Source organism: Protopterus annectens, chromosome 16.part0 (assembly GCF_019279795.1).
Source record: "Protopterus annectens isolate FY-2018-M chromosome 16.part0, PAN1.0, whole genome shotgun sequence".
Lineage (NCBI taxonomy): Eukaryota > Metazoa > Chordata > Ceratodontiformes > Protopteridae > Protopterus > Protopterus annectens.
The window spans coordinates 668,366,497-668,393,928 of NC_056750.1; the positions used below are offsets into that span (position 1 = coordinate 668,366,497).

At 42.1% G+C, this 27,432-nt stretch overlaps 1 protein-coding gene across 1 annotated transcript in view; it reads left to right on the forward strand.

Annotated features, from left to right (window-relative positions):
- The window catches only part of NELFB (negative elongation factor complex member B), a 529,115-nt gene that overhangs the window by 105,507 nt on the left and 396,176 nt on the right, over positions 1-27,432 (forward strand). Inside the window, 1 exon segment of the mRNA XM_044058168.1 lies at positions 10-62. Within this exon segment, the coding sequence (XP_043914103.1) occupies positions 10-62 (53 nt within the window).

Consider the following 27,432-nt stretch of genomic DNA (forward strand, 5'->3'; position numbering starts at 1 on the left):
CCTTTTGAGCCCTCCATGACTTGGATATAACTGAGATATGTTCTGTTGATCCTTGTCACAAGGTAAAGCATTTCATATGGTCTTTACAATCTTGTCTGTGTGTCATTTATAAGGCATCATCTAGTCAGGTTTTGGTCCTGTACTCTGTGAAACCCAGCTCAGTAATATACTGCACCCATGACATATGCATTATGTACTATATACATGTATGTGTCCATCCATCCATAGTCCCCTTTTCCACATTTTTGCGTATGTCTAACATATTTGTAAGCTATACATTTATGTCTTGCTAATGGTGGAAGCGAGACTTACTTTAATGTTTTAACAGTTTTGTTTCTGATTTCTTCTGTTTCTGTAATTTATTATTTACTAGGTGGGACAAGTAATTCTGTTTTCCTGCGGTCCTATCTGCATGATAAGATGGGGAAAGCCTACCCAGAAGCCAGCTGAATATGAGACAAATTATTTCTAATATTTCTTTTTTCTTTTTGTTAAAATGGTTATGTTGTAGTTTTCTAAACAGATGTTCAGATCGTGACTTATAAAATTAGGAAACATTCTATTTTGAGTGTATGTTGAGACGAATGACATTTAAGCCCAGCACATCATAGCCTTATGCTGCACATATTGTGCATTATTTTGCAAAGTGACTTTTTGTGTGAGGTGCTTTGGGGGGAGAGTACATCGCAAGGTGTTTTGCAATAAACTGTTGTAAAAATTATTTTCTGCAAATTTTGTGACTCCTAATAGTAGTTAACCTGGGATGGAGCACCTGTTTTAAAAAGTTTCAAGACCTGCAAAAACACTCCCCAGAATAAAAGAAACTAGAACATTAATGTGTATAGAATACACTCCTAGATAAGAAAATAGATAAAATTGTTGAGCACTTGCCTATGCAAGACCTAGTCATAATATTGCATAGGATGCCTAAGAGAAATTTGTTACATACCCCTAAGCACTTTGACGATTGGATCTTGTATTAGGGATTGCGCTGGTGAGCAGAGAATAGTGACGGAAGTCAAGCTGTTCTTTTAAAGGCTGATAGAGCTTCATTCTACCACACTTCTAAACAAAAAAAAGTGGCAGAGCTAGGGTTATAACAGCTTTAAAAGGTGTTTTACCTTCTGCCAGAGGGGACATTTACTTTATGCCTGCTCTCTCAAGCTCTATCGACATTATCTTATTTTTGCCAGACATTTTTTATCCAATCCATCTTAAAATATTATAGGTTCATTGTCAGGTACTAGGCTGCCTGCCCGAAGGCATTTATAAGCCTAGCCAGAATGTGTTGGCTTTCACTGTCTCCTTAGATTAGTTCCCTGTGCCTTTGTCCAGCAGAGCCACTGAAGTGATTTCTGGGGTAAACATTCTGTTTCCCATCCACTCATCAAGGTTTCTCTTTAGCGAGGAGCTCTGCCTAATGTAGATTATAATCTTGTTCCAAAGCATGGGAAGTCTCTGGGACAGGAATCTGTCCCTCCAGCACATCCTATTTATTGTTGCGGTGAGGTTTAGATCCCTAGAGCATGTGGTTCAAGGGGATATGGTTTTCTTTAGGTGGAGCATGTCCATCAATTCTGGGTTGGACATGACCTTGTATGTCAGGCAGTGATCACCTCTGAGGAGGCAGTATGCAACCAAGTACATCTGGAGTTTCTTCAGTCAAGCTGCATAGGGCATCTGTTTGAGGCCAGTGATCCTCTTGATGTGATACTTCTGTGGTCTTTCCAGCTGTTGCAGGTGTCTTGTAAGGTACATCCCAAATGGGGTGTTGTACTCTATGATGGGTCTGATGAGTGATGAGTAGAGTGGCACAATGACCTCCTTTTTTTTTTTTTTTTTTTTTTTTTCTGGATGTGAACCCATTTGTGATTAGGTGGTCCACATAGAAGGATTTTTTAATCACTTTGGCAATGTGATTATCAAAGGAGAGATTGCTATCTACTTGGGTCCCCAGATACCTTATTACATCTTCTGTATTTAGGAGACCACCTATGTGGTGGTTTGTGGGTTCTTTGTTTTTTCCAAAGGGGGTGACTATGCACTTTTTGGCATTTAGCTTGAGGCCAGGATTTTGCCACCAGGTATCCGTCTTAGTGAGACCCTTTCGGAGGATGTCCGTGTCGGCCGGATTGTCGGTTATAGCCCCTAGTTTGCAGCAGTCTGCGAACTTGGTCAGCCATAATCCTCCTGTGCTTGCCTGTACCTCTGAGAAGTATATGCCGAACAGGAGGGGTCCTAGGACTGAGCCCTAGGTAATGCCACTTGTAACTGGTTTAGAGTTGGACCTAGCTTCTGCAACTCTTAACATGTGGGTTCTGTCCGTGAGCCAGTTGGCACCCCATCTTTGACATAGGGGTTTATGTTCAGGCTGGTGAGCTTGTCTATAATACCAGAATGGGGAATGGTGTCATAGGCCTTTGCGAGGTCTAGGTAGGCTGTGTGTACCACCTTTCTCTTGTCTGTAGTCTTGGTAACTGTCTCAAAGAAGTCCACCGGGTTCTGGAGGCATGATATGCCCTTAACAAAGCCGAATTGGGTAAGGTCCAGTGTTTGGAGGTCCCAATGTCTCTGTTAATGAGTTCCATGATGATGCTCTCCATAGCCTTGCAGACCAAGCTAGTCAGGCTTATAGGGCAATAGTTCCCGGGGTCTATTGTGGCTCCACCTTTATGGAGCGGAATAACACTTGCTGTGCACCACTCTATGGGCACGTAGCCTGTGGAGAGGCTGAGTTTGAACAGTGTGTTTAGGTGAGGGGTTAGTTTGTCTTTGAGCTTGTGTAGGACGCAGCCTGGGACACTGTCTGGTCCCATTTTTGCTGTGTTTTTGGCTTTGGAGAGGGCTGTTTTAACCAGAGTGTCTGTGGTTTCAGGGGCTGTACGTTCTTCTGGTATGGTAATGGGCCCTTTTGGGGGTGAGAGGGGGGGTGAAGTTTGCACTGAACTTGTCTGCCAGGATGTTTGTGATGTCGGTTCAGTGTATTTTGTGCCATTTTGCACCAACTCTGAGCAGATCTGAGCATTGCCTCTTAGATTCTTGACATAGCTAAAGAATGCCTTGTGGTTATCTTTGGAGTCCTTGGCAATTTTTCTTTCGAAGCTTGCCTTGGATGATTTGAGGGATCGTAGTTTCTTGCTGATACTGATCAGGGATGTCTTCCCTTCTTGGGATTTTACTCTCTTCTGTACTAGTTTCCTCCTCCTGTTGTATAGTTTGTTTATGGCAGGGATCCACCAGACTGGTTTCCTTTTCTTGGAGGAGTGAGTCTTGGTTTTGCTTGGGATAGCACAATCCATGCTTTCTTGTAGGTACCCGTAGAATGCATTAGTGAAGGATTTTGCAGCTTGGACAGCGTTATCCTTTAGCATGGGGGCTTTCAAACTTTCCACCTCTGTCTTGAGTAACGTGAAGTTTGCTTTTGAAAAGTTTTTCACAGTTTCTCTGTCCGGGTGTGTGTGTGTGTGTGTGTGTGTGTGTGTGTGTGTGTGTGTGTGTGCGTGTGTGTGTGTGTGTGTGTGTGTGTGTGTGTGTGTGTGTGTGTGTGTGTGTGTGTGTGTGAATATCCAAAGTGATTTATTTATGGTCAGATCTAACCAGCGAGAGGTTGACCTCCGGAGTGGAACACCGGTCACCCATGTTGGTGATGACCTGACCAGGTCCAACATGTGGCTCCCTCTGGTGGGAGTGTTGACCAGTTGATCCAGGGGGTTTGAGTTTATAAATTCTAGGAAATGTTGGGCAAGGGAGTTAATACTCGAGTAATTCTCCCAGTTAATTTTTGGTTAATTGAAATCGCCCAATATTAGGGTGTTTGGTAGGACCTTTGTTTCCAGAAACGCAGAATGGGGGGTCCTGGGACATGGTGGGTGATTTGTAGCAAGCTACATTTTGAATTGCAGTTTTGCCCGTGGTTAGTTTTTATTTTTTGTTTTATTTTATTTTAGATTTATTTACTGGGAAAGTCTGACTGGACACAGGTCTATTTGCAGCGGAGGTCTGGGGAGAAAAGCTCAACATTGCAATACATTACATGTGAGTAAAATGAAGTAGAGCATACATATATATGGCATATATACACATCGGGACAACATGCTGGTGATTAATAAACATACATATAGCATATATACACACAACAGGGCATCATGCTAGTGATTCTACATTTCTTATAGTAGACAGAGGTATATTTTTTGTTTTCTTTTGCAGTTATAAGTTTTGTAAGGTAAATGTATACAGGTTTGGAAGCTTTCAGGGGAGAAACTGTTTATACATAGCTGTATCTTGGCAAATTCTCTTGGTATGGATTAGCCTGGTGAGTGGCATGAGCATAGCCAGTTACTTAGTGGGTTTTCAGGAGTTTTTTGAATTGACTAAAGGAGGTGGTAGAAGTTATTTAGCTTGGTAGTATGTTCCAGGTTTTGGCAATGGTGTTGGCAAAGAGGGACTTGCCAGCTTCGTTTTTATGTTTGATGACTTAGAAGGTTCTGGTTACTAGATCTTAAAGCTCTAGAGGGAGTGTGGGTCTGAATTAATTGCTGAAGTGCTGGAGTTCTCAGGAAGGTAGTAGAGTCTGTGCGCTATAGAGAGTTGATTGAGTAGAAGTATATGAGGCAACTCAAGCCAGTTGAGTTGCTTAAGGGATAGACAGTGGTGGGACCTATATGAGGCTTCAGTGGCAAACTTGTCAGTCTTGTTGTAGCAAGATTCCAATTTATTTATATCAATTTGGTGGAGATTGGTCAAGATGGGAGAGGCATAGAGGAGGGTGGATGGAAGATGAGTCCTTGTGATGGTTACTTTGGTGCATTTAGTCATAAACTGTTTGTTCATGTAGAGGAGACCAAGTTTTTTAACTTTCTTAATGGTTTGTTTTATGTGGGTGTCGAACCTCAGGTTATTGTCTGTTTCTATGCCTAGCAGTTTAGTGTGTGTGGTTGGACTGATTTCAATGTTTCCTTTGGAGCTAATGGTGAAATTCTTATTTAGGGGAGAAGCTTTGCCAGGGCTGAAAAGAATTTTTTTTTTTTTTTTTTTTTTGGGATTAAGAAGTGTTATGTTGGTGAACCAAGTTTCGGCTAGGGTGAAGTTATTTTGGGTAAGGGTTTGCAGTTCACTAAGGGTAGGGGCAGCACATATGAGGGTAGTGTCATCTGCATATTGTACTATTGAGGCAGTGGGAGAGGATGAAGAGCTCTGATTTGTAAATGGAGACAGCAGCAATGGGCCAAGGATGGATCCTTGAGGGACTCCTATGGTTACTGGTGACGGGGGGGACATTTGGTCCTGCCATAGGACTGCTTGCTGACTGGCAGATAACTAGCTGCTGAACCATGATATAGAGGAGGGACTTATATTTAGGGTGGATTAGGGTATTGAGAAGCAGACTGTGATTTACCATGTAAAAGGATTTTGATAGGTCTAAGAATATGGAAGAAACAAATAGACCATTGTTTCTGTGGTGGTTAACTATGTTGGTGAATGATAGTGCTGTTGTGGTGCTATGGGAAGGTCTAAAGCCATGCTGGGATATGGAGAGTAGGTTATTCTGGAGGTACTGTACTAGTTGAATATGAACAACTCTCATATTTTGGATAAAGGTGATAGGATTGCTACTGGGCAATAGTTGGTGAGCTTCAAGCAGTTGCCTCCTTTGTGCAGTGGAATTACATATGATGTTTTCCATGAAGTGGCGACTTTGCATTCTGAGAAAGATCTTATGAGAATAGAGACCGGATAGGCTATAGCTTCAGCTGAGATCCGAAGGAAGTCTGCTGGCAGCTTATCAGCTGCTAGAGTGGTTGGCTTAAGTTTACCAAGGAGTTTAGATATTGATTTGGTGGATACAGAGTGGAGGTGAAAACTGGGGCTATTGTTTTGTGTATTGGGGTGGGTTGGGGGTAGTTATTGGTGTGGGGTTGCTAGTACTATTTTGGGCATTGGCAAGGGGTCTGGACTGGTTCGGTAAAGAATTTGTTAAACTGAGTAGGTATGTTTTCATGGTTATGTGGAAGCACAGGGGATGGAGTCGTGGACTTTCCTGGATGCAATATACCATTTATTGAGGCCCAGAATTTTTGTGGGTTGTGAGCATATTTTTCTTGCATGCTTGTATAGTAGCTGGATTTGTCTAGTCTGATTTGTTTTTTGGCTTTGTTACGGAGCTCTACATAGTTTTGTCTCAAAGTAGTGGTTTTGTTTTTCTGATATTGAATCCAGGCCTTGTTCCTCCCTTTCATTATAGTTTTAGTATCTTTTCTTAGCCATGGGGCATAGTTAGTTTTTATTCTAGTGGTTCTAGGGGGGGTGCATGACTGTTTAATATTTTTATGAAGGTTGTGTTAAAGTACTCAACGGCATCGTCTGGAGGTAGATGTTTTAGGGGGGGTCCATTTACAGCTTTTTAGACTATTGATGAGATCAGTAGCTATAACATAAATGTTTCTAACTACTCTGAGGATAGGTTGGTTGATGGTTTGGGATCTGTTCCTAATTAGGTAGGTTGCATGATGGTCACTTAGGGTATCTGGAAGACCACCAGATTGCTGTGCAAGAGTGGGGTCAGATACCAGGATCCAGTCTAAGATGGACTGGCGTTTGGAAGTTTTGTCAATTCGACTGTGGGTGGTTATAGTTTTGTGGAGGTTTATGAAGGCAAAGGGGTTATGGCTGGAGCAGTTAAGCCAGTCAATATTGAAGTCTCCTAATAGTATGGTTTCATGTGGAAGGGAGTTGGAGGTCCAATTAAGCAGGCTTTCTATTACAGTAATGTTATTGCTTGGTGGTATATAGCCACCTGCAATAATTATGTTTGTTGGAACTTATTTTTAATTTGGCATGGATTAGTTCTACATCTTTGAATTCATGGGTATTGTAATCTAGGTGTTCTAAGGCAAGATAATTTTGGAATAATATTGCAATACCCCCGCCTTTTTTTCTCTGATCTGTCTCTTTCGATAATGTTGTAACCCAGGGCAGTAATCTCATTATTGTAATGTTGTGGTTTGAGCCATGTTTCAGTTTAACACAGCGATATCTGGTTTGTATAGAGCTAGTAGGGCATGAAGGGCATGAATTTTGTTACGTATACTTCTTACATTAATGTTTAAGAAGAGGATAGCTGAGGTAGCTCTGTGGTGTGGGGATTTAGCCAATTTAAGTTTGGGCTGATTGATGTTTTGGGTCCTGGATTGGGATGTATATCACCACTTCAAGTGAGTTTATGGAGTAGGTGTAGATTGAGTTTGGTCAATTTGTGATTGCACGTGGTTGATCTCTGAAGCATCATGCTGTGCCACTAACCTGGAGGTTTGGGTATCCTTGATGAATATGGATACGCCCCCGCCATTTGTATTTCGGTCCGGGTTCTGTGGCTGAAATGTATGGTAAGAGTTGTAGTCTGGTAGTGCTGGGGTGCTCTCTGGAGCCTTAAACCAGGTTTCTGTTACTGCACATATATCGATTTTTCTCCATACTGAGGAGTGCCTCGAGTGCATGCATTTTGAGGTTTAGACTTCTGGCATTGAGTAGCATTACCCTCAGTTTTTTGTTACTTGTGCTATTTATGGCGGTGGGTTTGTCTTTTGAGCCTTGCCTAAAAAAGGCACTATGGGGATGGCAAGAGCCTTGGCCAGTATTCGAAAGCCTAAGGGTGACAGGTGCAAGCCGTCAATAGCAAAGCAGTGTGGCTTGTCGACCATGTTATCCCAGGTAGACAGACACTAGATCCCCTTTGAATGGCACCAGAAACTTAGCCAATTGTTGAAATTGATAATTTTTTTCTTTATACCGTGGTGTCATTCTTGGTGAGGGCAGGATGCTACTCTGGGTCAGGGTCATACCGGCCACGTGATCAGAGAGCTCTTCCATGCCTCTCTTCATTTAGTCCAGGGAGGTACGGCTCGAGTCATTCACACCAACATGGGAATGACGACAGTCATATTTATACTTGTTCTGGAGTGACCTGAGTGCTTGTGTTATTTGGTGGATCCTGGCACCCGACAGGCAGCTAACCGTAACCTTCCCCTTATTCAGCCTAGTGAGTGGGACAGCAGTGTGTCTGACTATAGAGTCACCTATTACTAGTGTGTTGGGTATGTTGTTTTGCCTTAAGGGCTGTGATTGCGTGACACACTGGTTTTGTGAAGTATGTGTTTCATGGTTTGTGTTGGGGGGGGGGTGGAGTTTGCTTGGATGTCTGCTTTGGAGGTCTCTCTTGCTTTTGCAGAGTTTTATTTATAGCCTCCGAGTATGTTTTCGTGTATGTGTGGGTTTATTTTTTTGTTGATTTTTCATATATAAAATCACTAAAGATTAGTGAGTTAGTAATGCCACTCACTAGAGTTTCTTTCTTAAAAAGTGCATGTTGATGCAAGGCCCCTTCTATTAACTTTTTAGTGAATTAGAGTAGTAATTAAAAACTGTCCCTGATTTAGATCCTTTGTGTCTCACATAATTTTTGTATTTGACCAGTTTTCTTCAGCAAAGAAGTTGACGGGTATACTATTGTCTGATAGCACCAAGTGCTTTACTGGCTTTCAGAGCGAGTAAAACACTTCTAACATCTACAGATTTTTTTCGCGCTCTCCTTTATTTCTGTAACTTGTAGTATGTGAAGCATTTAAAGCGCCAGGCACTACAAGGGAATTATGATTGGGTCTCCAGTCACAACTCGTAGTATGTGTTGTTGACATGCATGCTAAGATTCTCCTCTCAAGCTTAAAATGTTAATGCAATTCACCTACAGCAACTGAATAGTCACCTTTAGCATGCAGTTGTTGACTGATTAGGCTGATTTTAAGAAGTGTGTGTGTGTTTTTTTTTTTTTTTTTGCTGTCTTCAGTGGTGACTGTCAAGGTTAGTAGCAGCTCTTCTAGCAATATATATTGAGAATTGCAAGTATTTTTGTTACGTTAGAAGTAGTACCAACAAATGTTCATGTGGGATATATAGTGCCTCTGTAGACTATTGTGCATAGTGTCTTTTTATTGTGTAGGGGATAAGCATGATGTTGAGGCATCCTAACACTGTATTTTCCAATAAACTCAGACAAACTAGAAACGTTAGGATTTTCTGAGCACTGTAAACCTTTGGGCTTGAACCAGGCAAAGCCTTTCTCTCCATCTGCAGGGGTTCCTGTGACCTCTTTTTAGCATTTTATCTCTGCTTCTGTGTCTGTACACTTTTCTGAAATTCCTTTAGCTTTTTATATTTCATGAGCATTTATGCTGTGACCTAGTGAACTTTTAGTTCATCCTCAAGTAGTTCATACATTTTTTGTATGTATGACATCCGCTATATGCATCTCTTTTTCTGTCTCTCGTCACTTTTAAGTCGACATGTTTTGTATTGTGACTTTTAAGTGTACTTTGCCTCACTTATTTCCAGCCTTTGCTAGCTAACACTTCTCTACCATTAAATCTGTTAACAGCTGGTTCTCTGTGTAAACCTATTACTAAATTGAGTACTGTTGATACATGCACAACAGGTCTCTTGTAGAATCACTGCTCTAGTACCACAGAATCATAGAAAGTTACTAGGCTAATGGCCCTAGGACCCTTGCAAGCCTAGCAAAGTTCTACCCTTATTTCCACGATCAGCACCTATGTCCTCTGTCTTGGAGGGACACAGGTGAAACCCCTGGGGTGAATTTACAGTTACTTATCCAGTTGTCCACATTGTGTTTTGAAGAGGGCTAATGAGGTGCTTTGTTTGACATGAAGTGGGAGTCTGTTTGACATGAAGTGGGAGTCTGTTCCAAAGGTGTGATAACCTCTGGGAGACTAATCTCCCTCAAGCTGATTCTATTTATATCACATACCAGGTTAAGGTCCTTAGAGCTAGTAACCCATGTGCCATTGAATTGCAGAGATGCAGCATTTCCAATAAAGAAGGATCAGAGATTGCATTGTGTGCAAGGCAGAGATCACCTCTGAGTAGTCTGTATGAAACAGTCAAGTGACAGTTATTTCAGATGATCCACATAGGACATATGCTGAACACCTAGAATTTTCCTTGAGGAACCTTTGTGGTCTCTCCAGTTGATGCAGTTGCCTTGGAGCGGTGCATACCAAAAGGGGCGTTTTACTTTAATTATTGGCCTGATGAGGGAAGATGTACAAGGAGGTTATAACTTTTTTTTTTCTGGAAGCAATGCCCTTACTTATGAGGTGAGCAATACAGAATGCCCTTCTTAACACTGTAGAGACATGGTGGTCAAAGGTGAGATTGCTGTCAACCTGAGTGCCCAGGTCTCTCAACACCTGAGTATGTTCTTAGGTGTTGCTATTGATGTGATAGTTAGCAGGAACATCACCCTTACCAAAAGGGATGATGCAGTTTTTTACATTGAGTTTAAGGCTGTGAATTTGGCACCAATCATTTCTTTATGTAAGACCCTCTTGTAGGATGTTGACATCATTTGGAGATTCTGTGACTGCTCCCAGTTTGCAGTCATCAGCAAACATTGTCAAGTCACAGACCTTTAGTTTTTGCTTTTACTTTGGAGAAATAGATGCCAAACAGTAGAGGTCCCAGGACTGATATCTGTGGAACACCACTGTTTACAGGTCTGTTTGTAGGTGGATTCCCCTGTTTTGACTGTATGGATTCTTATCATTGAGCCAGTTGGCGACCAATCTAACAATATAATGCTCGATACCTAGCTGGGTGAGTTTGTCAATGATGCCTGAGTGGGGAATAGTGTCAGATGCCTTGGCCAAGTCTAGGTAGGTTGTATGCACAGATTTCCCCCTCATCCAGGGCCTAGGTGACTGTCTTGAAGTCCACCGGGTATAACAGGCAATGAACTCCCTTTGATAAATCCTAACAGAGTAGGGTCAAATGTTTGGAGATTACCTATATCTTTGTTGATAAGGTCCACGATGATTTACTTCATGGCCTTGCACATAAGGCTGGTTAGGCTAATAGGTCTATAGTTCCCAGGGTTAGTGGAAGAACCACCCTTTTGCAGGGGAATAATTGTGACCAGTTTTCCACTCGACTGGGATGAAACCGGTGTTTAGACTGTGATTGAAAAGAGTATCCATTGGTGTTGCAAATTTTTGTTGGAGGTCCTATAGGATGTAGCCTGGGATGTTGTCAGGTCCCATAGATACTGTGTTCCTGGCCTTACAAGGTAGGGAACACCCTCTCTATCTATAAAGAGCAGACCATTGACAGGTGACTGGGATGTCATTTGGTACTTGTGACTGGAATAGGTGAATGAAGTTTTCTTCAAACCTGTCAGCCAACAGGTTAGCTATATCCACAGGCTCAGTATATGTGGTATCATTAACCACCAGTTTGGCACAAATCTGGGCCTTTCCTTTTATGTTACGGATGTAACTAAAGAACACCTTATGGTTGTCTTTAGTTGAGGAAGTTAATTTTGGATTTGTAGTTTGCTTTGGAGGACTTCACAAGAAGTGTTATTTGTTTAAGCTGACAAGGGGGTGTTTCCAGTTTAGGTCTCACTCCCTCTTAATCTTTGATATCAATTTCTTCCTCTTATTGTAAAGCCTGTTAGTGGCAGTTGTCCACCAAAGAAAAAGACTCACGAGCAAGCAACGGAATATCCAACAGTTTAATAATCATAAGCGCTTTCACTGAAGCAAGTGAATCAGCTTCTTCAGACAAATTAAAAACTCGTAACTTCCTAGTTCAAAAATACTTTCACAGGAAATCTAAACCAATGGGCTAACAGCCCAGAAACATGTCATTCAACAGGTTACATTTAAAGCAGCATTCACCATATGAAAATAATAATGTTCCATATTCATAAAAGTTTAACAATTACGTCCAAGAAAACAAATTATCAGTTGAAAGATAGTAAATAAGCTAAAAGAATAATATTGTGAAAATAAAATACCATACATCTACGTGAACGTGAACACAAGTGGTGGACAACAAATATAAAAAATGCATGCATCCAACAATTTTTTTACACATAACAATATTGTGTATTCTTACACTAAAAGCAGATGCTAAGTAACAACCAAATATGTGTGCAAAGATATAATTAATTAAATTAAGTAAATGGGTCAATAGGCCTACCTTGCCAGGGCTTTCAGTTTCAACAAACGTTTAATAGATAAAGCTTCATTCAGCCCTGGAAAGGTGTATGCAGCTGTTACAATCTGCCACTCTAACTCGGCCTCTTCTAATTTAAGTTCCCCTCTTCGGTTGTGTTCCACTAGTTGTAAAACAGCAAATGAAAGTTATGGCTGGGAAAAGTGAGAGTATGTATAGCTCGGGCACTAGTACTAGTTTTATTCATAATACTGTACTCATGCTCGTAATTGTTTTAATTTCCTCTCTGTTTTCCCAATATAGAATGCTTCACACCCATCAAATAGCTCCATATACAACACCTTGAGAGTCACAATTATATCTGTCATGCATGTAATACTCCTTGTTTCTAATTTTTACTTTATTGGTTACTTTGATAAACTTGCATTGGTGGCATCTCCCACATTTTGTTATGCCTGTATTCAGTTTAGAAATTCTTTTTGGCCTTTCAACTAAACCTTTCAAGTTCACCCGTCTTCTAAATGTTAATTGAGGTATTAGGCCCAAAGGACTTCTAAAGTAGGGATCATCCGAGATGAAAGCATTCTTGTTAACAATCTAATAACTTGAGAATCTAGAGAGTAAGTTATTAAAAGTCTGGTAGGTTGGTCCCCACCCTGCATGCCTGAAAAAATGGGGAATACTTCATTCTGTGTGGGGGAGCCTACCATGTTATGGCCTTTGTGTAGCAAAGGGGTAAAATAACCTGATGTCTTTTTTCCAATAACTTCTTCAAAAATCATTCCCACAAAAGCTGTTTGGTAACCTCTCCTGTGAAACATAGAACTTGGCAGATCACACTCTGCTATAAAGTCATCAAAATCAGTAACCATTCTAGCAGCCCTTACTGCTTGACCCTTCACTACTGCTTTTTTTTTATGTAATGTGTGGCAAGTAGAGAAATGCAAAAAGGCATTAGAGTAGGTTGGCTTACAGTAAATGGTAGCTCTAAATCTATGATTATTAAGGTCCTTTACTAGGTGAATGTCTAAAAAATCAATGTAATCAATACCTACTTGGAATGTAAAGTCCAAAAAATAGTGTAGGATTTGATTTCACTGATTAAGCCATCAATCAGAGTTACTTCACCCCTCCATAAAAAGAACATGTCATCCTGGTACCTAGTGTACCAGACTACATGATCATTAAAGGTGAGAGAGTTGAACAAAAAGGACCTTTCCCAGTAAGCCATTATGGTGTTGGCAAAACTGCTACCACATGCAGCTCCCATAGCCACACCACTTCTGTGTAGATATAACTCATTGTTGAAATACAAAAAGTTGTTAAGTAACACTATCTCAAGGAGTGTTTCAATAACTTGCACCTCTTGGATGTTCTTAGTGTTTCACTGTTGCAGTCATTACATTTGGGTAATCCTGCTGGCAGGTTGCCCTCAGCCAGCCTGAATTCCAAAGTCTTGGGTCCTGCATCAGCTGCTGTCGCCCTTTCCCTGACATTAGGTCGTCAGGGGTATAAAAGTAGCAGTCAACGCCATTTTACTTAGTCTTTCTTGCCACGCGGTGAGTTTCAGATCCGAAGTCTTCAATAAAGCTAAGTAGCCCGTTGGGGAAACTTTTTTTCTTGCTCCAGACCAATGTCAGAAAAAGTTAATAATTGTATTTCTTGTGGGAAGCAAATACTTCATAAGGACTTTCATTCTTACTGTATTCCTTGCCTAGGCCCTGATCACAACGTATCTGGTTGTCGGTTTTGTGCTAGATTTAACCAAAGCACTATTAAGCGTCGGTATGATTTTGCTTTAAACTATTTTGGACATAATTTAATTATCCAGAAATGCCGTCGGATAGCCATCAGACTACTGGAGTTCACAAAAAACGCAAAGGAAAGAGATGAGACAACTGAGGCCCAAAACCAACAACGAAGCTTCTCCTAAGCCAGTCGCCGGTTCGCCGGTCCTCAGTGAGGCTCTTTCGCAGCCCCTGACGCAAGCTACGTTAGTCACAGGCCGCTACCAACTGCCACGCGGAGTTGGCCATGCCACTGGAAACTCAAGGTATTGGAGCCTCGGATATTGTCCCTTCAGATGGGTCCGGAGCCGTTGAGCAGGCACTGGCTTCTGAACGTATATTCAGACCTAAATATCTTTACATCAAACCAACTACAGCTTCAAAGGCAAAGACTAAAGCACCTTCCAAAGCAAAGAAACAAACTCAAGAGCCACATGGTCAGGCCTCTCTGCCCAAAAAACAGATGCTCAAAATGGCCGAAGACTTGATCACCTTGATCAGGGGTTCCCATCCCCCTCCTGATAAGAGGCCTAGGCTAGAGACTGACTATGAATCTTCAGATCAGGTTTCCATTTCTTTTGATTCCTCTTCTGATCAAGAATATTCTCTTCCCCCCTATGAGGATTCTGATGCTGAAGAATCTATACCTTCACTGGGAGAGCCAAGATTTTTCAGAATCTAAAATGAGGCTCAGGGACTTCCTTTTACTACCTCAACACAAGCCACTAGCCATCCCACCTGTGTTAGACATTGTAGATGATGTTTTTTCGGAGTCTAGTCTTACCCCCGACTCCTTACCTCTAGCCCCTGTTAAGCATGGCAGATATTACAGGGTTCCTGACTCTCACAAATTCCTGTATAAAAACCCTGCTGCAGACCCAGAAACTGTTTCTCAGGGTCCCAAAGGAGTTGAGGCTTCCGCTGCAAAAGACCCTACCCCTTCTGACAGAGATTCTAGGGCACTGGATTGATGGGGGGAAAAAGGTTTACACATCTGCTACCTTGGCTATAAGGGCCTTAAACTGTCAGTTTCATATGCTCAAATATCAGCAACATGTCATGGCATTGCTTAAACAGAAAATGTTGTTAAAACTCTGACTGTGCAGAAAACAAGGAAATGCAGGATTTATTGCATGCAGCTGTACAAGTTGGAAAGCATACTTTGCAATGTGGTTTTGATTCTTTAGCGGCCTCCTGCAGGGCCGCAGTTACAGGTTCTGTAATTAGGAGGCATGCTTGGTTAAAGGAACAAAATATGCCTGATCATGTTAAAGTTAAATTGTTAGATGCACCTTTACAGCATGATATTTTGTTTGATGTTAAGGCAGAAGAGGTGTTAAAGAAAATGGAGGATGAGGCTAAATCTATGCAAACGGTCAAAGATTTTTTATACAGCCACCTAGGTTTAGTTGACACTGGCCAACAAAGAAGTGGTCCTTTCCTGTGTCAGACAGACCTCAAAGGGGCAGATCCAGGCACCCTAGAGGTAGACCCCAGGCGCAAGGTTCATACCGCTCAAAGTTATGGGGGGCTTCTACCTTCAAAGTTGGAGAAGACGTATCACAACCATACAGGAAACAGTCCCAATGACTTCCCCCCTGCCTGCACCAAGCACTTATCTCCTGGCATTACACTTAGGGGGAAAATTAGCACTTTTTTATCAAAATTGACACATTATAACCCAGGACAAGTGGGTGCTAAATATCGTGTCGCAAGGCTACAAGTTCCATTTCCATACCCTGCCAAAGGCAAACGTCTGGCCAGATCTGCCAAAAAATCAATGGGCAGAGGCACAAAAACAAGTCTCATCCCTCACGGACATGGGGCCATTCAACAAGTATCAGAGCAAGAGCAGGGACAAGGATTTTACTCAAGACTGTTCTTGGTACCCAGAAAGGACAAGGCCTGGAGGCCAATACTGGACCTATCTATTTTTAACACATTCCTGGATATACCAAAATTCAAGATGTTGACTTTGCAGCAGCTTCTGCCCATGCTGGGCAAGAACGGCTGGCTTGTGACTTCAGACCTAAAAGAGGCATACCTGCATGTCCCAATCGGACAAATATGCAGAAGATGCCTCAGATTCAAGGCTGGCTGAATGCATTACCAGTTCTCTGCACTGCCCTTTGGGTTATCTACTGCACCCAGGGTCTTTACAAAGTGCCTGGCACCAGTAATTACATTCTGCAGACAAAGAGGAATACAAATATATCCTTACTTGGACGACTGTCTAATTTAAGTAGAGAACAAAGACTTTTTCCACAGCATCTGGCGTTTGTGAAAAGACTTCTAACATGCCTGGGGTACACAGTCAACGAAAAGAAATCAATACTAGTACCCCCTCGAGATAATATTCCTGGGTGCAAGCTTAAATACAACTGCTCAGATGGCTCCTCTCACGCCAGACAAACAAAAGGCAACTGATACCGATTTCAAAATGTTGGCAACAAAGGCCCAGTTATCTGCAAGAAAAATTCTGCAGGCTTTGTGCTTCATGGCATCCTGCATCCTACTAATTCCATATGCAAGACTGCATATGAGGAAACTTCAGTGGTACCTGGAAAGTGTTTGGACTCAACATTGCCACAGCCTGGAAACTATGATTACTCTCATTCCCTGCTTGCAACAGGAGTTTCGATGGTGGGCAAAGGCTTGTCACCAAAACAAGGGACAGCCATTCACATTACCCCCAGCCAGGCAGACACCAACAACGGAGGCATCAGATTATGCCTGGGGGGGCCCACATGGCAGGAAGATGCATTCAGGGCACATGGACCTCAAATCAAATGCATCTATATATCCATCAAAAAGAGATGCTAGCAGTTCAAAATGCCCTGACAGCCTTCAACGATCTACTTTATCCAGGACAACTACCGATACAGACAGACAGCACCATGGTCATGTGGTATATAAACAAGCAGGGGGGGCACACACATTCTTACCCTCTTTGCAGACTAGCCATGACTTTGTGGGACACAGCATTGACTTACCAAGTACATCTGCAGGCACAGTTCTTGCCAGGAAGGAAAAATACTGTTGCAGATGAACTAAGCAGAAACCTCATGGACGCCCACGAGTGGCACCTGGATCCACAAGTCTTCAGCATGATAAGGAAATGGGGATGCCCGGACATAGATCTATTTGCCTCCCCTCACAACTACCAACTAAAAAGATTCTGCACAAGGATTTATCACAGACCAGCATGGAAAGTGGGCGCCCTATCGGTATATGCATTTCCCCCTCTGCCTCTCCTCCCCAAGGTACTCCTAAAGGTCAGACAGGAGAAGCCAAAGATGATACTGATTGCCCCAAGCTGGCACTGCCAGTACTGGTATCCAATATTAAGGAGCTTGTGTCAATGCCCAGCTTAGACCTTACCTCAAATACCTCATCTACTGTCCCAGCAAAACAGTCAGATCCTACACAGCCAACTCAGAACTTTAAACCTGACATCATGGCGAATAATGAAGTCCTACAAAACGCACCTCTCAGTAAAGCTGTGATGGATGTCATTTTGGAAGCCAGAAGGCCTAGTACTAGAAAATCTTATGCTGGAAAATGGAAGAGATTCTGTGCTTGGAACCAGGCACAAGGAACAGATACAGCTGTGCCAAATATCCCTCATATTTTGCAATACTTAATGGAGATGCTGGACAAAGGCCTATCTTTTTCATCTATTAAAATTCATGCCTCTGCCATTTCAGTTCATTACAATGTAGAGCCACCAATCTTTTCTCATCCCTTATTAAAGCAGTACCTCAGAGGAGCCAAAAATTTAAGACCTCCAAGGAGATCACCAATGCTGGCATGGGACCTCAACTATGTCTTGGAAAAACTCACCCTGCCTCCTTTTGAGCCAGCTGCTACTGCTGATATAAAGTTTTTATCTTGGAAAACAGCTCTGCTCCTAGCAATAACTTCTGCAAGACTAGTTTCAGAGCTACAGGCACTCATGGCTGTGGAACCTTTTATCATTTTTTATCCAGACAGGGTCTCTCTGAGGACAAACCCAACATTTATGCCTAAGGTGGTGTCCAGTGTGGCTCTCAACCAAAACTATTCACCTGCCAACCTTTTATCCAAATCCACAGAACAAGGGGGATAGAATTCTGCATGCTTTGGTTCTGTCCAGGTAGAATCTAAGCTGTCTGTGTACATCCAAAGTTTTCAGAAAGACAGAGCAATTACTAGTGACTTATGCTGCAGGATCACAAGGAAAGGCCATCTCAAAGCAGACTATTTCAAAGTGGATAGGCCACTGCATTCGTTTCTGCTATGTAGACCACATTCGACCAGAGCTGCAGCCACTTCAGCCTTTCTCAGGGGAGTACGTACCAAGGACATTTTAGGGGCTGCTACTTGGAGTTCAGTGCACACCTTTACAAAGCACCATCATCTACTATTCTACTCTAAATCTAGGGCAGGTTTTGCCACTGCAGTTCTGCAGGGCCTCATAGCCGCTCCTAATGCTGTTTAGCTCCAGCCTCCCAACCTTAGCTTTGGGACTCTACCCAAATGTAATCGCTGCAACAGTGAAACACGAAGAACATAGTACAGTTGTGTACACTTACCATAAATGTAGGTGTTAGAGTGTATTCACTGTTGCAGTCCAGGTTACCCACCCACCATCCCCCTTTTTCTTCTGATGGAACCTATGTGGTGTATTTGCTTCTAGATGAGGGTAAATTTTATATTGGTGCATGTAATTATACATAAATAAATTTTGGCAACCCTTTTAGGGGGCACCTGACATCTGGGGCAAGAAAAACTAAAGATAATGGCGTTGGCTGCTTCTTTTATACCCCTGACGACGCAGGACCCAAGACTTTGGAATTCAGGCCGGCTGAGGGCAACCTGCCAGCAGGATTACCCAAATGTAATGACTGCAACAGTGAATGCACTCTTAACATCTACATTTATGGTAAGTGTACACAACCGTACTTTATCTATACCTCTCGTGTACAAGAATTTCCTGACCCATTCAATACCAGGTTGTTGAGGGATTACGGTATACAGGTCCTTAATGTCCACTGTAAGAAACACTAAGTTATCATTGAATTCCAAGTTGCTGATGGACTCAAGGAAATGCCATGAATTGTGACAAATTTGTTGTTCCAACTTTAACACTGGTTTAAGTTTGGAATCAACATATTCGGCACGTGCATACAAAATATGGCCCCGACCATCTACAATTGGTCTAAACGGTGGATCAGTCAGGTTTTTGTGTATCTTTGGGGTTCCAAAAAAGGTTGGTATTACTGGAGCAGGCATGGTCAGGTATTGGTATGTATCAATATCTATGTTCCCTTCCAAAAAACAAATCTGAAAGAGTAGCATTGGTAGACCCATAAGCTCCATTGACCTGATTACGGCTAACTTTTTCATATGCTACACTATCCAGGACCATGTGCATCCTCCTGACCATAGTCATGTTGGTCCATGAACACTAAACCTCCACCTTTTGTCAGGTTGCATGACACGCACTTGACAGATATTCAATAGATTAATGAAATCAAATTCATCAGGAGAAATGTTTTTACGAATGTTGCTAGTATAATGGTTACTTATGAACATTCTCCTAAAATCAATTTCACAAATTTTCTCAAAAAGCGCTCGTTTCATGCAAGGGAGGATTAAATAAACTGGAAACCTTAGGACCTTGGGTGAGTGATGAGTTAGCCCCCATAAGCAATCCTAAATTAAGTCTACGGACAAATAATTTTAGATCAATAATTAGTTTGACCATACTGGCCCTGCTGTCAGGCACAAAGGTTAACCCTTTCGAAAAAGAAGTCCACCATGGCCTTTTCAACATGGAGAGAACTAAAATTATAGGTTGTCCACCAGGCAGGTTTGTTCTTCCTTGAGGAGCTTGTTTTGGTCATATTGGGTATGGCCAAGTCACTGCAGTTATACAGGTGTTTGTATAAAGCATTGGTGTAGAACCCTACACAGTTGCCAGTTCTATCTCAAGGGGGAGGTGTAGAGAAGATATTTATACCATCCCGTAAGAGGTTATAATCTGCTTTGGACGGTTTTTTAGGTTAGTTGCTGCTGGGGGGGGGGATGTGATAGTTACTTCAAATGACTGATTTGCGGTCAGATCTTACCAGGGAAGACCTCACAGTGGGGGGTGCTACAGTGGTCCCCCATATTGATAAGCACCAAATCCAGGATGTTGGCGCCTCTTGTGGGGGTGTCAAGTAGCTGGTCCAGGGCATCAAAGTCAAGGAACCTTTGGGGAAGTGAGTTTGAGCATGAGTAATTTGCCCAGTCAGTGGATGGGTAGCTAGTTACCCAAAACCGTGGTGCTTGGATGTTTCTTGATAAGACTTGAGTAGATCCAAATCGGTAGAGTGGGTGTCCCGATTCATGGATGGGGTCCTGTAGCTGGCAATGACCGAAGTAGGTGTCCTACCAACAGTTAATTGCACTTGAAGTATCTTCAGGGAATCGTTCTGTTTGACCATTCTGGAGGTGTAATGTATTTATCTTTAATGAAGAAAATTGGTACACTGCCTCCTTTAGGTTTCACGCCTTCAGTTTGTGGTCTGAACAAGGTCTCCATGACTGCACAATTGTCTGCGCCTTCAAGGTGAGGACTGCTTCCAGTGAGTGCAGTTTCATGTTAAGACTCCGAGAGTTTAGCAGCATGACCTTGAGGTTATTTTTAGGTGGAGTTTTTCCATCTGGGAATTTTATCCTTTGGACACTGCCTGAAAAAGGCACTATTAGGGTGGCAAGAGCCTTCGCCAGTAGCCGAAATCCCAGGGATGACAGATGAGGACCATTTCTGGCAAAGCATCAAGGTCTGTCTATCATGTTATCCCAGGCTGACAGATGCTGGATCCCCTTAGAGTGACACCAGAAACCAAGCCAATTATTCAAGTCAGTCATTTTCTGTATGTATTGAGGCATCATCCTAGGTGAGGGTGAAGTCCTGCTTAAAGCTGGTGTACCTGCCTGAGAAAGACTGTCCGAGAGCTTATTCATGTCTCTTCATATAGTCCAGAGAAGTGCATCTCAAGTTGTTCATACCAACATGGACTATGGTGGAGTCGTAACAGTACCTGTTGTTGAGAGACTTGAGTGCGTGTGTGATATGGCGTATACTGACCTGACAGCTGACCGTGACCATTTTCTTATCAGGCCTGGTAAGAGGGAGATCTGTGTGTCTCACGATGTCATCACCTATGACTAATATGTTTGGTTTTGTGGTTTGCCTTAAGGGCTTGATGGGTGAGGCACTGGTATGTGAGGTGTTGTGTACTGTAGAGGAAGTATTGTGTAGCATGCTTGTGTTTTGTGTTTGGGAGGTCGCTGGTGTTGAGGTATGTTTTTGATGACCTCCGCATATGTAGGTGTGTGATGTGGGTTTGGGGGGAGAAAGAGGTGGAGTACATGTTGACAAGCTGCTCATTGTCATATGTACTAACTGGTGTGTGAGAGAGAGCATGGATTCAAGGTTCTTAATATAGCTGCATCTCTCGCATTTTGAGTTTGTGTGGACTAGGAGTTAGAGGGTTGTCTGTGAACATGAAGCAGTTGCTACACTGCCTTAGTATGTCCATGCCAACCAAGCTGGCTGGGGAAACTGAGAAACTGTCCACCCATAGAGTTAAATAAATTTGTATGGAGATGAAAAGGTCGCAGTTAGGAATGGCTAGTGGGTCAGAGGTGTGTTGGTACCTCTGAGGCTAGGCTTAGTGTTCCACCTGATGGAACAGGACTGTGAAAAACCTCTGGAGGACCACAAGTTAAGTGATGAGGGAAAATTTAACAAGCAGTATGTTTGCATCTAAACCACCAAGAGTGACCACCGTTATGAGGCAGTGCACGATGGTGCGCTACATGCAGAATACACAGGCCTTAAAACAAGAGAACCGTTATAACTCTAACAAGCCAATTAAGACACACTGTCTGAGCACTGCTCCAGTCATCCTCGATTAGATGGGGACCCAGACAGCTTTCTTCTCCCACAAGGGTGTAGATGGGCCTTCACATAAAAGGATAGCTTGAATTTGATGCTCAGAAGTTACAAAAAAGATGCAGAAACAGCAAACCTGGAACAGGGCTGTGCTACAGCTGAAGTAGTACAGTATGCAGTAAAATGTGGTAAAAAGCAGTACAGACCATTCAAGAATGCTAGTACAAATTAAATGTGTAATGCAAGAACAAAAGCAGGCTCTTTTATAGTTAGTTGGAAGCAACGGATGTCTCCGACTATTCAGTATCTTAGTGAAGAGCTGGTTTTAGTGCTCTAGTGATACCAAACAGTCTAGATTCAGCAAATCTGAATCTAGCTTATGCTGTACAGTGCAGAAGTACTAGAAATTCAGAATTCATAAAATCAGTCGCAACAGCAAAAAACAATTTAAATAAATGTATTTACCAGCTCAGAAGGGTGTAGGCCACACTCTCTCCTTCCACAAGAGTCTAGACCACAAACCTTCATAATGTAAAACAACTGGTTTTAGAGCCCAATTGCTTAAGCCAGAACTAAGACATTTTCAGAATAAGACACAATGAGCCTTCAACCAGCAAATTCCAGTTTAGAAGAGTGTAGGCTATCCTCTTCTGCCGCAAGAGTTTAGACAACAAAATCCTCCTGGTTTGGAACCCAAGTGCTTAAACCAGAACAAAGAGACTTGGAACAACAGGCACAGTAAGCCTTCATCCAGAAATTCCCAACTCAGAAGGACCGAGGCCACCCTGTCCTCTCACAAGAATGTAGACCGCAAACCTACTTAATGTAAAATAACTGGTCTGAAGTCCAAGTCCTTGGACCAAAATTGAGAGAGTAGCCATTACAATTTAATCATGCAACTATCAGGCAGTAATAAATGCAGCAGAATAAATGCAACTGAACACTCTAAGAACAAGCAACAAAAGCAAAAGACTGAACTAGGAAGACCAAAATACAGTAAAAACGGCTGAAACTTTTTTTTTTTAAGTTGAAAGGGAAGAAACAGAAGATAATTCAAGGTTAAGAAAATGAGGATGAGCCCTTCCTAAGTGATCTCGCTTTACACTAGAATGAACTGATGGGATTGACATCCCCTTGTAAGTTCACTGATCTAGTGCCGCAGTGTTTTAGCACTGACACTTCATAATCATTTAAAAGGCCTTTTCTTGCACTCAGGGCAGTACCTTTTCCAAGTGTTGTCAATGGCATGCTTATTCCTGGTGCATTCCAAATAAACTTCAAAAATACTACAGCATAACCAAGAAACCCTCATTAGTGTCTGTTGCCCTCTAGTTGAGGTAGCTGTATAGGAACTTTTATATTATTATTGCCTAGTTTCATACTTTCTGAAGCTAGACTGTGACCCATTTACCTCATGTCTGTTACTGTGATTTAGCATTCTGTTCAGTTTGAAGGAAAAGTTGGACCGTCTCAGCTTGCTAAGTGAATGTATGAACCTTGTGTTCTTCCAGAGACGTTTTACTGCTTGTAGATTATCACTTGCATTAGCAGCACTTGAAAGACCTTCAGTTACTTGTGCTGCAGCTTTCTGAAATACTTCAGGTAGTGAGCTGACAAATTACAAAATACAAGTCTATATCTTCTAATAGCACATAGGGATCTTTAATGATTAACTATGCAGTGAAAAGATCAGTGCACTGAGTTATAGGTGAAGAGTCTGAAGTGTTTAGGTTAGATTTGAAATTATAAATATTTAATGTTTTTTTTTTTTTTTTTTTTTTTGTTTTCTCGTCCAAAAGGATGATGTGGGATACTGTGTGTCTTCTGGGGGGAGAGTAAGTAATGGGGAAGTTGAATGGAGAGTGGTCCCTAAAGGTGCGTTTGAAACAGAATTGACTTTTTATGGTTAGGAGTGCTAAGACTTCAAGGCCAGAGTGGTAGGTAGTTTTGATTAGGTTTAGTGTGTTCGTTAAAGACTTGGTTTTACCATGACTGGCAAGGTTTCCCATTTTCAGTTTCTTCTTGCTTAGGTTTGTGTTACAATCACCTAGGATTTTGACTTTTCTTAACTGCCTATATAAAACTGAAATTGATTCTCAAAATATTGATACCCATATCAGTGAAACACAGAAGTAAGCCAATTTCATTGCCGTTGAATGATGAAGCCCTTCAGTGATCCAGGACATCTGAGTTATCTGTTGACTTCGAAATCTGCTTTATCAGGTATCTGAGAGGAATGAAGAAGCTTCACCAGCTCGCTTCTTTTCAGGAGGAAGGGGGAGGGGCATGTGCTTGGGACACATGTTCAAGGTAAAATCCCTGCTATAGGCCGGGATCATGAAGATGTGCTAGTCTACAAGGGGGTGGGATAGTTAGGGCTGTTGAATCACATTTCATACAGGGGTGCTTACAAAAACAAACTTGCATGTTAATGTTGTGGTATTCCACTGCTTAAGTAGTAAAGTCTTCTTCTCCAAACGGGGGTCTGCTCCATCTTCACAAGTTCTTCACCCCCCAGGCATGGGGAGGAGTATTGGGGTGGTGGGAAGGGAGAGCTGATGGTGAACAGTGTGTTTGTTTAATATACATAAGCACTTGCAAATTGAGTAAAACATTTTAACATTAAGGCAAATGTGCTCAGAATAATACTTTCAACAAATCAGACAGTACAAGTAATGTACTTAACACTAAAAATGCGCACACATGCAGAAAGCAATATTAAAAAAAATGGACTGCATTGTCTTTGTAGTGGGTGCCAGCTGTGCAGATTTATCAGTGAGGTGAAAGTTTTTGTTGCTGGAAGAGGGGGGTTGTGTGATTCCCAGGCATATAGTTGTTTACTAGGCTAATGACCTCAAGGGCCTTTTTAATCCTAGTCATGCATCCCAAATCTCATCAAGGGTAACAGAACTTGTCTAAGTGTAAGCAGGGGCTTTAGAGGTGAAACCTACACAAGCAGGGTCCTGGGAGATGAAATATGTACATACTGTATCCACTAGAGACATGGGTGCGAAACCAGGGATGAATTTCCTGTTCCCCATCTAATTGTCCACTTTGCAGTTGAATTGGGTTAGGGAGATTGGTGAGCCTGTTGAAGAGAAGGGGGTAGTCTGGATGCATACCTGGCTCTTCAGCAGGTCCTATTTATGTGCCAGGCAATGTGTAAGTCTTTAGAGCAGATAATTCTGGTGCTGTGTGTTTTGCAGATGTGCCTGAGGTCCATCACAATAGAGTCTGACAGTGCCTTGTATGCCAGGCATAGATCTCCCCTCAACAGCCTGTAGGAGACTGAATTCAGGGATAGGGCTTTGAGGCCGTCTGCACAAGACATGTTACTTACACCACCCTGTATTCTTTTAGTGAAGAACCTCCTGTGAATGTTCAGTTGTTGGACATGCCTGCTTAGTTACGTAACAAAGGGGGCATTGTACTCAGTGCGTCTGATGAATGCTAAATACAGTGGAACAGCAACTTCTTGGACCTAAATGGCATACCTTTGTTTACAAGTTGCACAACATAGAATGATTTCCTCATTACTGTAGACTTATGGTCATGCTAGATAACTGTCTGTGTGTACTGAAGTCCCTGGGTACTGGGATAACTCTTAGGGGTGTGTTGTCAATATGATAGTTACAGGGGTGGATGACTTCCCAAAGGATACTGTTATGCATTTCTTTACATTTAGTTTTAGTCTGTGTCTCTGGCAGCAGTTGTTTTTGTCTGCTTTTCCTGGAGAATATTTGAGATTAGGGAGCCTAACTCATTCCCTCCAGTGCATCTCTTTTGAGTGTGTATCTTAAACTCCCAGTGGGCGTAGCTTGAGCCTTTAAAACATGAAGTTATCACCTTACAGTTCTAACAAATACTCATTAACAGAGGTCATTTATCAATACAGTTGTGTTTGCCATCATGTATGCTTCAAAATAAAGTATTCTGATACCTTGTATGCAGCATTGCTTTGGAATTAATGCAAATATGAACAAGTGATATATGATGCCTAGAGGCACAGTAGAAGGCAACTGCAAAAATGCCTGGAGGCGCACTTGGCTATAATGAGTACAGGCAGAGAAATTTTTTTTAAAAATGGTCATCATAGGAGGTGAATTGGCTAGTTCTGCAAGTTAATTTTGAGATGTGTAGAGCAGACTGTGTGCCATCTCATTTTCCTTTACTAGCTGTGGCATCAAAGACCTCCTAGTAACCAGGGAAGAATGTTTGAGGTTAAGACCACATAAGGGCAGTCCTTCAACACATCCTGGAAACTACAGACCCATTAGTCTGAGTAGTCTTATTTGCACAACCACGGAAAGACTTGGCATGGAAATTTATCAACAAGGGTATAGGAGATCTTCATGCATTGCAACTGTCCGAGTTTGGCTTCATCAAAGGAAGGTCATGCTTAATTATTCTGGTGGACTATTTTTGAAAAGGTTACCAAGGTAATGGGTGAAGGGGAAAACTGTGCAAACTGCCTACCAAGATCTGGCTAAAGCACTTTGATAAATACCCATGTGGGCAGCAATAAACTTTCAAAGCCAGATGTAAACCCCATTATGACATGCTGGATATCTAGCTAGATCACTTGTAAGGCCCAGGAGGTTAGGGTCAGTGAGGCTGTCTTTACAAAGAGGTCAGTCACCAGTAGTGTCCCCCCAGTGTTCTGAACAAGGTCCACTACGTTTTGACATGTCTAATATCAAAGCCAATGTCAAAGGCTGCTTGAAAGTTCACAGATTGCAAACTGGGAGCAGTCATTGAATCCCCCTAAGATGAGAACACCCTTCAGGAAGGTCTAACACAGACAAAAGCTTGGTGCCAAAGCCATGGCTTAAAACTCGATACCAAGAAATGCATTATAGCACGTTTTGGGAAATCTGCCACCCCAGGTAACTGTCATCAATAAAACTCTTGTAAAAGTTGAGTCATTAGAAGGGGGATCTGGGAACTTGTGTAGGTAGTAACCTAGCCTTCAACCAACATGCATCCAAGGTAGGAAGAAAATCCCTGTGTTGAGCAAGTTGCATGACATCTAGGTGCAGAGAGGTCATCATAACCCTGTCCTTGGTTGTCGTCAGAACCATCAAAGTATATAATGCACCTTTTTTATGTACCTGACCAGGTACAGGCAGGAAATAGAACATCCACAAAGGTTCCTTACAAAAAGAATACAGGCAGTAAACATAATGTCCTACATTGCTTCAAAGCCCTGTATCTTTACTCTTATCATAAGACTTCTGAGTGTTGATCTTTGCCTGGCATCCATGGAACCTGTTTTGATAAACCTTCTGCATATCTGCAAAGCAAACAGCATCAAAACTACTTAGATTAACCTATCTAAATGTTTCTTGCGACATAAATAGGACACAGAGAGAGAAATAGTTTCTCTCAGAGAATATGCATTCTCTGGAACATGCTCCCCATACATTTGAAGCAGAGTTCCTCCCTATCCCTATTTATGTGCAACTTGGACCACTGGATGAGTAACTGGAAATTCAGCCTTGGTCTAGCACCTATGTCTGTGACGTACAGAGGCAGTCAGCAAATCACCCCCTGTATAAATGCAATTTGTGGATCACATTTAGGTTGGATGGCTAAACTTATAAAGACCCTATTGGTGGTTATTTGGCATGGTTTACATTATTTAAGAAAAGAAACTATTACTTTTCTAAATAATGCATATATATAATG